Source organism: Dasypus novemcinctus, chromosome 7 (assembly GCF_030445035.2).
Source record: "Dasypus novemcinctus isolate mDasNov1 chromosome 7, mDasNov1.1.hap2, whole genome shotgun sequence".
Taxonomy (NCBI): Eukaryota; Metazoa; Chordata; class Mammalia; order Cingulata; family Dasypodidae; genus Dasypus; species Dasypus novemcinctus.
In genome coordinates, this window is record NC_080679.1 from 42,154,291 (window position 1) to 42,169,722 (window position 15,432).

The 15,432-nt window shown below is 39.0% G+C and overlaps 1 protein-coding gene across 24 annotated transcripts in view; it reads right to left on the minus strand.

The window, feature by feature from the left end:
• Positions 1 to 15,432, minus strand: part of CARF (calcium responsive transcription factor) — a 117,633-nt gene that overhangs the window by 17,618 nt on the left and 84,583 nt on the right. For 13 of the 24 annotated variants that reach the window (XR_011649226.1, XR_011649225.1, XR_011649219.1 and 10 more), the window contains one exon: positions 8,790 to 8,933. The exons of the other annotated variants lie outside the window; for them this stretch is intronic. Coding sequence is in view for 5 of the 13 variants with exons in the window: in XM_071216175.1 (XP_071072276.1) it covers positions 8,790 to 8,933 (144 nt within the window). In the remaining 8 variants the exon portion in view is untranslated. The remainder of the gene's footprint in view (positions 1 to 8,789; positions 8,934 to 15,432) is intronic. 24 annotated transcript variants of the gene reach the window in all.

The following is a 15,432-nucleotide window of genomic DNA, read 5'->3' on the forward strand; positions in this document are numbered from 1 at the left end:
GCCCACCCCCCCAGTTGTCTGCTGTCTGTGTCCATTCGCTGTGTGTTCTTCTCTGACAGCGTCTATCCTTATCAGCGGCACCAGGAATCTGTTTCTTTTTGTTGCGTCATCTTGCTGTGTCAGCTCTCTGTGTGGGCGGCACCATTCTTGGGCAGGCTGCACTTTCTTTCACGCTGGGCGGCTCTCCTTATGGGGTGCACTCCCTGCGTGTGGGGCTCCCCTATGCGGGGACACCCCTGCGTGGCGTGGCACTCCTTGTGTGCATCAGTACTGCACGTGGGCCAGCTCCACACGGGTCAAGGAGGCCCAGGGTTTGAACCACAGACCTCCTATGTGGTAGGCGGACGCCCTATCCAATGGGCCAAGTCTGCTTTCCCCTGTTAAGTTTTAATACGGTGTGAAATAGGGGTCCTCTTTCATTCTTTTGTATATGGTATCCAATTCTACCAGCACTATTTGTTGAAGAGACTATTCACTATTCTTTCCTAATTAAGTAGACTTGGCAGCCTTGTCAAAATCAACTGGCAAAAATGTACATCAGTATTACAAGGTGGTAAAAATGTGGAGAAGCATGGGAAAAAATACAATTAATGTAACCTATGGACTATAATTAACAGCAATACTGTAATATTCTTGCATCAATGACAAAGACATACTGTGTTAAAAACAGGGGGGTATGGAAAAAATATACCAAAAGTATGCTATACACCATATTTAGAGGTACTAGTCTGATGATACTATCTCATGTAACAAATGTTCCACAACAATGTACTGTGTTGGTTGAGGGGTGTTGTAAGGGAATTCCACATGCGTGCATAACTGTTTTCTAAGTTCACAACCTAATAAAAACATATTTTTAAAAATCAATTGGCCATAGCTGTGAGGGTCTATTTCTGAATTCTTGATTCTATTTCATTGGTCAATGTCTATTCTTGTGCCAATGCCATGCTATTTTGACTACTATAGCTTTATAATATGCTTTCAATTCAGGATGAGCTCTCCAGCTTTGTTCTTCAAGATGTTTTTGGCTATTTGGGGACTCTTAACTTCTGAATAAATTTGATAATTGGCTTTTCTATTACTGTAAAGAAGGGTGTGGGAATTTTAATTGGGATTATGTTGAACATGTAAGTTGTTTTGAGTAGATTGACATCTTAATGATATTTAGTCTTCCAGTTCATGAATACAGAAGATCCTTCGATTTACTTAGGTCTTATTTGATTTCTTTTAGCAACGTTTTGAAGTTTTCTGTGTACAAGTCCTTTGTATCCCTGGTTAAATCTACTCCTAGATATTTGATTCTTTTTGTAGCTGTTGGAATTTTTTCCTTGATTTAGTCCTCAGATTGCTGATTACTAGGTATATAGAAACACTACTGATTTTTGAGTGCTGATTCTGTACCCTCCAACTTTGCTGAATTCAGTTACTAATTCTGATAGCTTTGTTGTAGATTTTTCAGGACTTTCTAAATATAGGATCATATAATCTGCAAATAGGGAAAGTTTTATTTCTGCCTTTCCAATCTGCATGTCTTTAATTTTTTTTTTTTTGCCTAAATGGTCTGGCTAGAATTTCCAGTACAATGTTGAACAGTGGTGTTGGTTGGCAAACTTGTACTGTTCCAGATCTTTGAGGGAAAGCTTTCAGTCTTTCATCAAGTGTGATGTTAGTTGTGGGTTTTTCATATATCGTGAAATGATATATTTTCCTTTACCATGTTGAGGAAGTTTCCTTCTTTTCCTATTTTTCTAATTGTTTCAAGAAAGGATGCTGAATTTTGTCAAATGCCTTTTCTGTGTCAATGGAGATGATCATGATGCCTTTCCCACATATACCGGAATGTCAATAATCATTGCAGGGACAGCAATGCCAGTGATGAAAACAATTCATACAGGAGCACTAACAAATGTTCTAAGCTGCCATATATTTTCTTTTTTTTTTTTTTTTTGAGGTACTAGGGACAGAGATTGAACCCAGGTCCTTTTATGAGGTAAGCCAGTGCTCAACCACTGAGCCGTATCAGCTCCCATGAGTTCGTTTTTTCATTTGTTTGCTTGTTGTTTGCTTTCTTTTTAGGAGGCATCAGAAACTGAACCCAGGACCTTCCATGTGGGAAGCAGGCACTCAACTGTTCGATCCACATCTGCTCCCTGCAATATTTTCTTTTCTCGGTTGCAGTATTTCTTCTCCAAAAATTACATTCTGGTGAACTTAAATAATGTAAATCAGAGATTCTTTCTTACACAATCAAAAGAACTCACAACCACAGAACTCACATGTCATGTGATTGCAGCTCCCACCATTCATGTTTATTCTATAAGCAGCACATCATGGACATGGCTTTATATCATCAATGCTACTCCAGACTCTCAATTATATATAATTGATTTAAAAAGTAGTTTTCAGGTATATACTCTGGCCTCTTGTTGGGTAGTATCATGGGTCTGGTTGGGGTGCCAAATGTATTTTTTTTTAAAGATTTATTTTATGTATTTCTCCCAACCCCCTTGTTGTTTCTCACTTGCTATGTCTGATCATCTTCCTTGTTTCTTTAGGAGGCAATGGAAGCTGAACCCGGGGACCTCTGTTGTGGGAGGGAGGTGCCCGGACACTTGAGCCATCTCCGCTTTGTTGTGTCTCTCATTCTGCTTCTCCTCCCCACATCTCTTGTTGTGTCATCTTGTTGCGTCAGCTTGCTGTCTTCTTTAGGAGGCACTGGGAACCTCCACTCCCCTCTTTAGTTGGGTCTCTCATTATGTCTTTTCTTCTTGTGCCTCTTGTGTCAGCTTGCCACACCTGCCCATTGCACCAGCTCACTATCTTCTTTAGGAGGTACCAGCAATCTCCCATATAGTAGGTAGGAGTCCAGGTGCCTGAGCCACATTTGCTTCCCCAAATGTACTTACAGTGGTAGAAAAACACTGTTCCACAGCCTTCTTGCACACAACTTAATTTTGGACAGTGGGCACATACAGATACTATCACAGCATATCCACAGTCTCGTGCTGGATACCACATACAACCAGGATCTGCAATAAGCCACCATCTAAGCGTAAATTCTCTTCATATTTTTCCATTAAGGCCTCAACACTTAATACCAAACAAATATATCATGAGGATAAAACCATTCAGGACCTTCTGGGTAACTGATATTAACTCTGCTTTCTTGAGATTTCTATCTTTAGATACTATACAAGCTCTATGATGATAAGCTATTATCTCAGGAAGTCTGTCTTTAGATTGCCACAAAAGGTATAAAGGGCAGTCTGTAAAGTCTCAATTTATCTGCTGATGGAAGCTAATCCATTGTAGAGGAGGTATTTTTAGAGAAAATGGAATTCTTATCAGTACACCTTTCACAATGCATATTTTTGATGTCACTATTGTAGGGCCATGGGAATGTGGAGAAACATGGGAGAAAAAAAAGAATATGTTTTCAATACTGGCAATTCCATCCACACCATTTAATTCCCTTGATTTACATTTGTTATCCTTTTTCCTCCAAACCAAGAGATCCTATTGAAATTTTTCTCTTTTTGAATGCTTTTTGAGTGTAGGCAAGCACTAAGATGAAGAAGATGGCTGAAAATCTCTATCTGAACCCATTTACTGATGAAAACTCATGTTTAAAATGCTCATTAGCATTGAGTCAGAATCAGTGTTTACACATAGCCCTTCATTATATTAGAGATAAAACTTATTTTTTGTACTTACATTTAGATTGTCATGATATATGAAAATTCTTGATTCCTTCAGAAAATTCTTGAAAAAGTTCAATTTACAGGAAACTGTTATCTTTATAGTGGTAGTGGGCATAGGGCTGTGGATGACCAGACCCATCTCCTACCATCTGTGGCTGTAGAAGCCTAAGTATGGAGTGGGGTGGGGTGGGGTGAGAGGAGGGCCCCAGGCAGCTGCTTTCTGGAATTTCTCCTCCACAATTTTGCCTTGATGGCTTCCTCAGGTAATTAGTGCTGCAACTACCATTTACCCTTCCCTCAGTTCCCACTCTCTCTGCCTCCTCTCTTCTGTTTTAATATAAGTGTTTAAGGCTATAAATTTTCCCCCCAACGAGCCTTTGCTGCATCCCACAAGTTTAGATATGTTGTGATCTCATTTTCGTTTGTCTCAAGTATTTACTGATTTTCCTTACAAATTTTTCTTTGACCAACTGATGGTTTGAGAGTGTTATTTAACTTCCAAATATCTGTGGACTTTCCAGGTCTCTGCCTGGTATTCATTTCCAGCTTCATTCCATTTTGGTCAGAGATGATGTTCAGTATGCTTTCAGTCTTTCTTAGTTACTTGAGACTTGTTTTGTGACCCACCATGTGGTCTGTTATGGAGAATGTTCCATATGCACATGAGGAGAGTATATATCCTACCATTTTGGATTACAATGTTCTGTACATGTCTGTTAGGTCTAGTTCACTTATTATACTATTCAAATTCTGTTTCCTTGCTGATCTTCCATCTAGACATTCTACCTATTGATGAGGGTGGTGTATTGAAATCTACAACTGTTATTGTAGAAGTGTCTATTTTCTCCTTCCATTTTGCCAGTGTTTGCCTCAGTTTTGGGCACCATGATTAGATTCATAAATATTTATGATTGTTATTTCTTCTTGGTGGATTGCCCTTATTAATATAGTATATAATGTCCTTCTATGTCTCTTATAAACAGCTTTTGACTTAAATTATATTTTGCCCAGAATGAGTACAGCTACCCCTGCTCTTTTTTTGGTTATTGTCGTGCATGGAATATCTTTTTCCAACCTTTCACTTTGAACCTTATTGCACCTTTGGGTCTAAGGTGAGTCTCTCGTAAACAACAAATAGTTGGATCAGCTTTTTTATCCATTCTGCCAATCTGTGTCTTTTGAGCGGGGGTTAAATCCATTAACATTTAGTGTTATTACTGTAAAGGTAGTAATTACATCAACCATTTTGTCCCTTGGTTTTTAAATGTCACATCCTTTTATTGTCTCTCTCTTCCTTTACTGCAAGCTCCTTTTCTGTAAAGTTAACCTTTCGTGATACGACTGAGCCTTCTCTCATTTCTGTTTCCATATATTTTTAAAATACTTTCTTTGTGGTTACTTTGGGATTTATATTACACAACCTAACATCTATAACCTACTAATTTGAAAAGATACCAACTTAGCCTCAGCAGCATACATGTTCTCTGCTGTCATATCCCTCTGTTCCCCTCTTTAGGTTCTTTTTGTCTCACTTTACCACTGTATATTTTACACATCTGTTATCATAAAATATGCCATTTCTTCTTCAACTGTATTCTGATTCTTATATGAATTAAAGAATAGAGTTGTATATTGAGGTTACAGTATTATTGGTTTTGAATTTACATGTTTAGTTACCCTTAATGATGATCTTCATTTTTTCATACTATTCCAAACCACACTCTCCTGTCTTTTCCTTTTAACCTGCAGGACTCCCTCTAGTAATTCTTGAAGGGCAGGTCTCTTGTTGACACACTCTCTCAGTTTCTGTTTATCTGTATTTTAAACTCTTCCTCATTTTTGAAGGACAGTTTTGCTGGATAAAGAATTTTTGGCTGGCAGTCTTTCTCTTTCAGTACCTTAAATATATCATAACATTGTATTCTTGTCTCCAAGGTTTCTAATGAGAAATTGGCACTTAGTCTTATTGAGGATCCCTGTATAATATGTGATGAAGTGCTTTTCACTTGCTACTTTCAGAATGCTCTCTTTATCTGTGGCATTTGTCATTCTGATTAGTTATGTGTCTCAAGGAGATCTATTAGGATTTACTCTGTTTGGAGTACAGTGAGCTTCATATATATATATTATATATACATACACACACATATATATACATATACATATGGATATGGATATATATATATGTATATGGATGTCTTTCCTAAGAATTGGGAAATTTATGGCCATTATTTCCTCATATACTTTTTCTGACCCTTTTCTTCTCTTTCTGGGACACCTATAACGTATATTTGTGCACTTGGTGCTGTCACTAAACTCCCTGAGACATTACTGATTTTTATCTATTCTTTTCTCTATTTGTTTTTTGACTGTATGATTTTGATTGTCCTGTCTTCTAGTTCGTTGATTCTTTCTTCTGCTTGTTCAAAACTGCTGTTATGTGCATCTAGGTGTTTTTAGTCTCTGTTATTGTACCTTTCATCCTCATAATTTCTGCTATGTATCTTTTTATCTTTCAAATTCTTCTTTATGCTCACATAGTATCTTCTTAATATCCGTTCTATCTTTATACATATTTTCCTGCATCTTCTTGAATTGATTTAGGAGATTTGAACATCTTTGATTAGTTGTTTCAACTTCTGAGTCTCATATGTAGTTTTGTCCCCTAAACTAAGCCATATCTTCCTATATCTTTGTATGGCTTGTAATTTTTTGCTGATGTTTAGGAATCTGATTATCTAGATAAATTAACTCTGAATGTCTGTTTACCCCCTTTTGTTTAACCTTAATGTTGACTTGCTTTGTGTTAAGGCTCTTTTTTGATGTTTAATCTAACTTATTCTAGACCTTTAGAGTAGCTTGTATTTAACTGTTTAGATTTTCTCAGCTCTTCATCTGATTGTCGTGGATGGGTGGTACAATTTTTAATTGTATTTTTTTAATTGTATTTTTTGTGGGAGCGAGCTTCCTTTCCTCTGTTCTTTCTCCAGGAATCTTGATCTATTTTGTTTGCTTTTGTGTAAAATTTTCTCCCAGCTCCTATGATTGGTTTAAATTTTTCTCTCACTCTGTGCACTGTTGTTTCCCTTAAAACTTTTCTGTTCTGGGACCTGTCCTAGCTAATAGCAGTTCTGTATAATCTCTCTCCTTTTTTTCTGTGAGACTTTTCTGCCTCTGATTTCTTCCCTCTTAGGGTATCCCACCCTTGGGAGTCAGATAGAGTCAATCCAAAAAGACAGCATTTCAGAAAAGTCTGTTTTGCTTGTAGGTGGTCCTACTGGATTGAATGAGGGCATGATATTTCTTACCAGCCTTTCTAGCTTTCTCTCTCTCTCGCTCTCTCTCCCTACCACCCTACCACCCTTCCGCCCTGCCTCCCTCCCCCTCTGCCCCTGGGGAACCTTTTGTATGCAGCACACCTCCAAGGCTTGTGATACACCCTGGGTCTCTCCGGAGTTAAGATGTCCGTGCCTAAACACGCATGGAGTTCTTGCTTATGGCTGTGAGTCTACAGTCTCCATGCATGGTGAGAGGAAGCTGGGCTGTGTCGCTCTTTGTGCATCCCTGGCTGTGCAGGACTGAGTTAGGCAGAGGGAAATAGGAGTGGACCAGTTTCAGACATGGAATTTTCCTACCTGAGATTTTTCTGATTCTTCAGTTCAGTGCTTGTCTTCTAGTCTCTACTGCCCTTCAGAGTTCTAAGCAAGTAGCATTTGTCTTTTACTTGCTAACTCTCTCGTGAGACTTTCAGAGGATGTCTTACTTTGCCATGTGAGAGGATGTCTTACATTGCCATGGTAGTGACCAACTCCGTTCACTTTTCATATACTAATAAGTGATTTTTAAAGTTCAGACAAAGCTATATTCCATACCCTTAATCCCATTATAAAGAGCAAATTCTTCTCCTGAATTGACACACAAAGGAAGTAACAAAGAAAGATAATATTCCTTCTTATTTAAAATCTGAAGCAGAAAATGTCTAAAGCAGAATGTTATTTAGGGTTTAGAATTAATTTCTGGCTGCCATAAGTAATCAATGGTGGTATAAAAATATCCATGTCAATATCTCAGTAGAGTTGCAACACTATAGCTTTCCAGTTCATTGGATTTACCCAGGACAATTAACAAAAGGATGATGATGGACATTGCCCATCCAAAAAACAAAGAGAATATCCACAACTGCAAGCATGTCAGTTCTACCATCTGCCTCTTGGGGTCTAAGCCCATCTCAATCAGAAACAGAGTGGGCATCCCATCCCCAAATCCTCAATATTGAGGAATAAACAAATATAAGGGGGAATGCAACCATGGATTACAATGGACTTATTATTATTCTTGAAATGGAATAACTTGCATAAATCATTGATACAAAGGCAGTGGCTACCAGAGGTTATGAGGGGAGTGAGAGAGAAGAATAGGTATAACATGGGGCATTTTGTGGACACTGGAATTGTCCTGCATGACACTGCAATGATGGATAAAGGCCATTATACATTTTGTCAAAATGTATAAAACTGTTCATGACAGGGTATAAACTATAATGTAAACTATAGACCATGATTAGTAGCAATGCTTCAATATGTTTTCACTGATTGTATCAAATGTACCACACTAATTTAAAGATGTTGTTAATGAGGGAAAGCGTGAGAGGCAGAAGGGATGGCGTATATGGGAATCCTTTATATTTTTGATGTACCATTTATGTAATCTAAAGCTTCTTTAAAAATTAAAATTAAAAAAAAAATCCAGGTGGCAGTAAATTCTGCTCCTAATAAGTATTGACTACAAAGTACTAAATACATATGAAATACATTGCAAATTATGTATGTCACTTTGAGGAAAAAACTTCCATATGAAATATAGAATTCTTTGGTCAGAATATCACACATTTGGCTGATAAATTCAATGGCTTATACAGTGGTAAATCATTTTAATACCTAGGAGACTAATAGTGAGCGACATCTACCCTATAACACCATTTCTTACTGAAATATTTGAAAAACATAACTGTAATTTCTCTCACAAAAAGTATTCTTGAAAATGGAGCTAATTATTTTGTAAAATTCAAGAGCTATATAAATGTCATACCTAAGAACACCACCAGCATCTACCAAGTTCTTCTTCAGCATGTTAAAGGCTTTTTCCTGCTCCATTCTGATTATTTTCTTGTCAATTTTGGGGTCTGTAGGAACACTATATTCAGGAAACTTCTGTACCTTTTTAATGTAAATCCTTTTATAAGATAAAGAAGAATTTGTTTCATTATATAATAAACTCATGAAAATCAAACTTATCAATCAAAATTATTATATTACTTTAAGCATTTAAATTTTTAAAAATTCCATCTATAATTTAGAAACTACTCAGGGAATTATGTGAAAGACATGTCATTTTCTCAGTCTACAATACTTAGGGCTGGTTTAGTGATGATGAAGTCCCTCAGCTTTTGTTTATCTTGGAATATCTTAATCCTTCCCTCATTTTTCAGAGACAATTTGGCTGGATATAGAATTCTTGATTGGCAATTTTTTGGTTTAAGTACTTTAAACATGTCATCCCACTGCCTTCTTACCTCCATGGTATCCTATGAGAAATCGATATTTAATCTCACTGAGGCTCCCTTGTACGTGACATGTTGCTTCTCTCTTGTTGATTTCAGAATTCTCTCTTTCATCTTTTGCATTCAGCAGTTTATGACATGGCATGATGCCAGTCTATTTGAGTTTATCCTGTTTGGAATTCGCTGAGCATCCTGAATGTATATATTCATATCTTTTGTTAGATTTGGGAAGTTTTCAGCCATTATTTCTATGAATATTCTCTCTGCTCCCTTACTTCTTTTCCTTCTGGGATTCCTGTAATGTGCATGTCAGTATGCTTGGTGAGGCCCCACGGGTCCTGAGTCTCTGGTCACATTTCTTCATTCTTTATTCCATATTTTCCTCAGGCTGGATGATTTTCATTGTCTGTTTTTTTTTTTTTAAATCTTTACCTCATTTCCCCCTCTGCCCCAAGATGGCGCCCTCATCTGTTTGCTTATTGTTTTTGCTTATTGTTTTCCTCATTGGCTTATTGTCTGCTCTTTGTCTGATTTTTCTTTAGGAGGCACCAGGAACAAAATCCGCGACCTCCCATATGGGAGGCGGGTGTTTAACTGCTTGAGCCACATCTGTTCCCAATTGTCTTATCGTCCATGTTCACTACTACTTTCTTCTGCCAGCTCCAATCTGTGTTGCACCCCTCTAAGGAATTTTAAATTTCCATTACTGTGGTCTTCAGCTCTGTTTGGTTTCTTTTCACAATTTCCATCTCACTATTGATATTCTCTTTGTGTTCATCTATCATTTTCCTAATTACCTTGACTTCTTTGTTCAAGTTTTCCTTTACCTCTTTGATCCTATTTAGTAACATTTTCAAAAAGTCTTTGCCTGGAATGTCCCCATTCTACTCCTCCTCAATGAAGTTTCTTAGTTTCTTTCTATTTTTTTTTTTTTGAAGGAGATACTGGGGAATGAATCTAGGACCTCATACATGGTATGCAGGTACTCAATCACTGAGCTATATCCACTCCCCAATGAGAGCTGGTTTTTTCATTTGTTTGTTTTTTAAGGGGATACCAGGGATCGAATCTGGGACCTTGTATATGGGAAGCAGGCACTCAACCATTGAGGTACATTTGCTCCTTTCAATGAGGTTTCTAATGCTTTCATCGTCTCCTCTGCCTAGGTTATTGCTTTGTGTTTCTTTGTATGTTCTGTAATTTTTGTTAAAACCTAGGCATTTTGATGTATTAATGTGTTATCACTAGAATTTAGACTCTGAGGTATCTGTTCCTTATGCCTGTATCCATCTTGTATCAAGCTTTGCTTGAAGGGGAGGGATTAACAAAATAAAAGAAGAAAGAAAAAAGAAATATACCATTTCCAGTCTTTGCAGACTGATGTGTTGTGAGTGCTCTCCTTCAGAGCTTCTCCATACAATGAATTTAGAGAATAGTTCCAGGTCGGAGCATAACAGCCATCCTGGTCCTTTCTGTACATGCATCTTGTCTTAGACATGTTCATGTGGCCCTGGGAATTCCCCTATTTACACAGTTCTGAATGTCCTCTCTTTCCCAGGAAACAACTGCTCAAGTTGAGGGCAATACAATGTATGTCCTACAGCAAGAAATCCTTGGACCAGGCAGCCACTTAATTGCTCTCTCACAGCACTGTGTAGGAGAGTTCTGTGAGCCACCCTCTATACACAGGATAATCTCTGGGATGATATATCTCTTAGATCACTATGAAACAGACTAGGCCGGACATACATGTTCTTAGTATGTGTATTAGAGTTACTATGTTCCCTCTGGTACTGGGACCAGGGATCAGCACTGGGTGCACAAATGGCTCCCTACTATGCCTGTGAGGTATGAGGGAGAGACCATCCAGAGGGCCATAAGATAATACTGCTTTTACATACTCTTTTCTTGATTTGGTACTTGCCCTCTTACCATCTTTTTTAAAAATTGTTTTCCATAGCTTGGAGAAAGATATTGCTGCCATTTCCTGCTGGTTATTCAAAGCTTCTGTTGGGGAACAGAGCCCTGAAGCTTCTCATGCTGCTATTGTGATTGGGGCAGAGCCTAGCACCTTTTCTTGATAAAAATACTAGACTACTAGGAATAGAAGGGAACATATTCAATATGATAAAGGGTATATATATGAGAAAAACACAGTTAACATCAAACTCGACAATAATATACTAACAGCTTATCCCTAAGATCAGTTATAAGACAAGCTACCTGCTTTCACCACTGCTATTCTATATTGTACTGTAAGTGCCAGCTAGAGCAATTAGCCAAGAAAAAGAAATAAAAGGCACCCAAATTGTAAAGTAGTAGTAAATCTATCTCTGTTCGCAGATATATGATCCTAAATATGCAAAATCCAGAGAAGGATAAAAGAAAGCTCCTAGATAAACTGAAGAACTTCTGGGAAGATGAAAGAATAGGGAACTTCAGGACTCAATCCTTTCACCAAGACAATTATTAAACAGGCAGGAACTGTTTGCAACAACTATTTGGAAACTCCAGAGGCCAGAAGAACACTGTAAAGCACCCAGGGATGAGTGGGAAGAAGAGGTTGATAACTACAGTAAAGAACTGTAACTTGCTCTCTCCATGATTTGTCTACAGTGCCCACCCCTCACTCTCATGGCAGTACACCATGGGATTCATTCTCTAGCTAGTTGCTGGTGACAGAAAAGGACATAAAAATCTTTCTTAAAAACAGAGGTGGGCATAGCCAGCCAATGATCATGGTTTTTGATTAGCAAATTTGGATCACCAGGTCTTGCTCTGAGGGCAGTTATTGTTTCAATCTACCTTGGACAAAGGCAGGGGCAGCCATTGTTTCAACCCTCCCTGGACAGGGATGGACTCAGTGGTGATTTAAGGGTGCAGTGCTTTCTGAAGACTGGGAGGGGGGGAGCTGTTAGCTGAAGGGCTGCAAATGCTGGGCAGGCAAGGAAAGCTAAGCCTGGGGAGACATTACAGAAGTTTTGGTGACATCACTGACCCATTCCACAGGACAGCTGGAAATGGTATGCACCCACGTCATGGGTCCCTAGCCCTGTGTTGGCTTGAAAAGACAGACACGGGAAAGTCCTCCCCAGGGTGACCCTCCTCCCAGAATTTGCCCTCTAACCAAAAGCAGTGTGAAATATGGGAAGGAATGTAAAAAACTATAGAGGACGACAGTCTGGGACAAAGGCCTGCCTTCTTCAAACATCCAGGTTTGACCCCTGGGAAACAGAGGGAACAAACAAACTCCTGTAAACAGGGAAACTCCAAAAAAACTAAACAAGCAAAAACCCAGCACAAGTCAGAGGCCCAGAAAAGACAGAGAAAACTGCATACTGCATTTGCTTTAGGAAGACCTTCCTGACAGGAGCGCTGAAACTCAAGAAAATCTGTCTTATCACCAGCTGGTTGCAAAATTAAGAAACTCACAACCCAGGGAATAAATGCCAGAGTTGACATTTTAAAATATTAAAATGGATAGCACGCAACAAAAGAGTACAATCAAAGAAACAGGAAATCATGGCCCATCAAAAGGAACAGGATAAAAATACAGTAAACAAGGACTGTTCCAAGCTGGTGGGGAGCCAGTCCACTCCAGGTGGCTTGGTGGTCACCGCCAGGGAGCAGACATGGACTTCAATGCTACCAGCACTATTTCCACAATGATGACTGCAGGTGGATTTCTACTACTCCACAGGGTCCAGCAAGGACATCTGGAAGAGATTTGAGCTGATACCATTGCTCTTCATGTCACCACCCTCTTGGGTCTCAGCACTAGGAACCTGACTCCTAGGATTGGTGCTCCAAAACTGTGGCCAGGAAGGGGCTCTTGGGACAAGGCAGAATCCTGGGGCCACTCAAAAGCCTGGGACAGAACTATACCTCCATATCATCTGCTGTGACTGCATGTGGAGTGGTTTCACTGCCCAGGAATGGCTAGAGAGAGTGGTGAGCAACTGACGCCACTGGTGCAGCACTGGCTTCCCTAGACTATGCCCCAGCCTCAAAGCTGGCAACCTGGTGCCCACCACTCCAATCCACTGGGCGAGCCCAAGACCCAAGCCTGCTTGGGGTACAAGAGACCTAATAGAGGTGCCCATCCTGGCCAGCTGCTCCAAAGCCTCCAAAGCAGGGATCCTAAGGAAAGCCCTGGAATATATGCAAGCCCTGGTGGGTACAGAGAAGAGGATGGCTATGGAGAAAAAGCAGCTCTGACGTCGGCAACAGCAACTGCAGACAAGAATCATGTACCTCAGTGGCTACTAACTGACCAAAAAGTCTAACGGCTGTGTCTTACCAAAAAACAACAAAAACACAAGTTATATTTTATCCCGTCCTCTCCCTTTAGTAATTTGCAGTTTGGTACCTGTGGGACTAGTCCGGACATTACATTGCAGAATGCACTGCAGCTGGTACTCACACAATAAAGCCTTGCATTCTTGGAAATCTTGAAACCCAGATGTCCCTCTTCCTTAATCCAGTGGATTCTCAGGCAGGCAACCTGAAGAAAAATCTAGCAGATGCTATACAACAGGTGTGGACGTTGTTGGGGAAGAAGGGAGACACCAGCCTACATGAAAGCTTACACTTTGGATGAACAATATGAGAATATGAAAGATAGAAAAAAATTTTAAAGGAAACCAAACAGAACTATTGGAGTTGAACAGCACAATAACTGAAATTAAAAATGCCCAGGAAGATTCCAAGACCAGATTGTTGCTGGCAGAAGAAAGAATCAAGTGAGCTTGAAGATGAGACACTTGAAATGAGTTAGGATGAGAAGAAGAAAGAAAAAAGAAATACTGAAAGTGAAAATAGCCCAAGACACTTCTGGAACACCACTAAGTGAACCAACGTATGTATTATAGGAGTCCTAGGAGAAGAAAGAAAGGGGCAGAAGGAATAGTCAAAGAAATAATGACAAAGAACTTCCAAACTTAGCAACATACTGAATATGCATATCTAAGAAGCTCAGAGAACACCAAACAGGATTAATATGAGAAAAATATACCTAATCATTTATTGATTACTATATCAAAAGCAAAGGACAAGGAGAGAGTTCTGAATGTTGGAAGAGAAAAGGAACGTGTTACATAACAGAGAGTCCCGATAAGATTGAGTGACAATTTCTCATCTGAAACCATGGGGGAAAGAAGGCTTTGGGTTGAAATTCTTAAAGTCCTGGAGGAAAACAAATGCCAGCCCAGAATTTTATGTCCGGTGAGACTCTCTTTCAAAAATGAGGGACAGCGTTTGATATAACATGTATAACATGATATAACATGTATAATTCTTCATCACAATTCAACAATGATTTGACCTGTTAACTCACCCTAAAGAGAGGCCCTATAAAAGTAATGAATGTGGAAAAAAAAAATTCAGAGTTCACACCTTTATAGACACCAGAGAACTCACTGGACAGAAAACTTAAGTCTGTAATCAAGTGGAAGAGCCTTCAATGAACATTCATCCTTCAAACAACATAAGCGATTTCATACCAGAGAGAAACCATATGGACATAATTGAAGCGGGAAAGCCTTTACTCATGGTTCTACTCTTAAGTGACATGAGTTAATTCACACTGTATAGAAACCCTGTGAATGGAATGAATGTGGAAGAGCCTTCAGTTTTGTTCTCCCTTAATATACATCAGAGAACTCACACTGGAAAGGAACCCAAGTCTGTAATCAATGTGTATAAACCTTCAGGGATAATTCATCCTTTAAAAGACACAAGAAATACATACTGGAGATAAACCATATGAATGCCATCAATGTGGAAAAGCCTTTACTTATTCTTCTGTCCTCAGGCAACATGAGGTATTTCATACTGGAAAGACATCTAATGAATGCACTGAATATGGAAGAGCTTTTAGCTTCAGGTCTCATCTTAATAGACACCAGCAAACTCATGATGAGGAAGATCCCTGTGTCTGCAACCAGTGTGGAAGCACCATGACAGATAATTCATCCTTTAAAAGACATGAGAAAATTCACACTAGAAACAAAGAATATAAATATCATCTATGTGGAAAAGCCTTTCTTAAAAGTTCTTACCTTAGACATACGAGATAATTCATACTGGCAAGAAACCCTATGAATACAATGAATGTGGAAGAGCCTTCAGCTTCAGCTCTCACCTTGGTGAGAAATCCTATGTCTATAATCA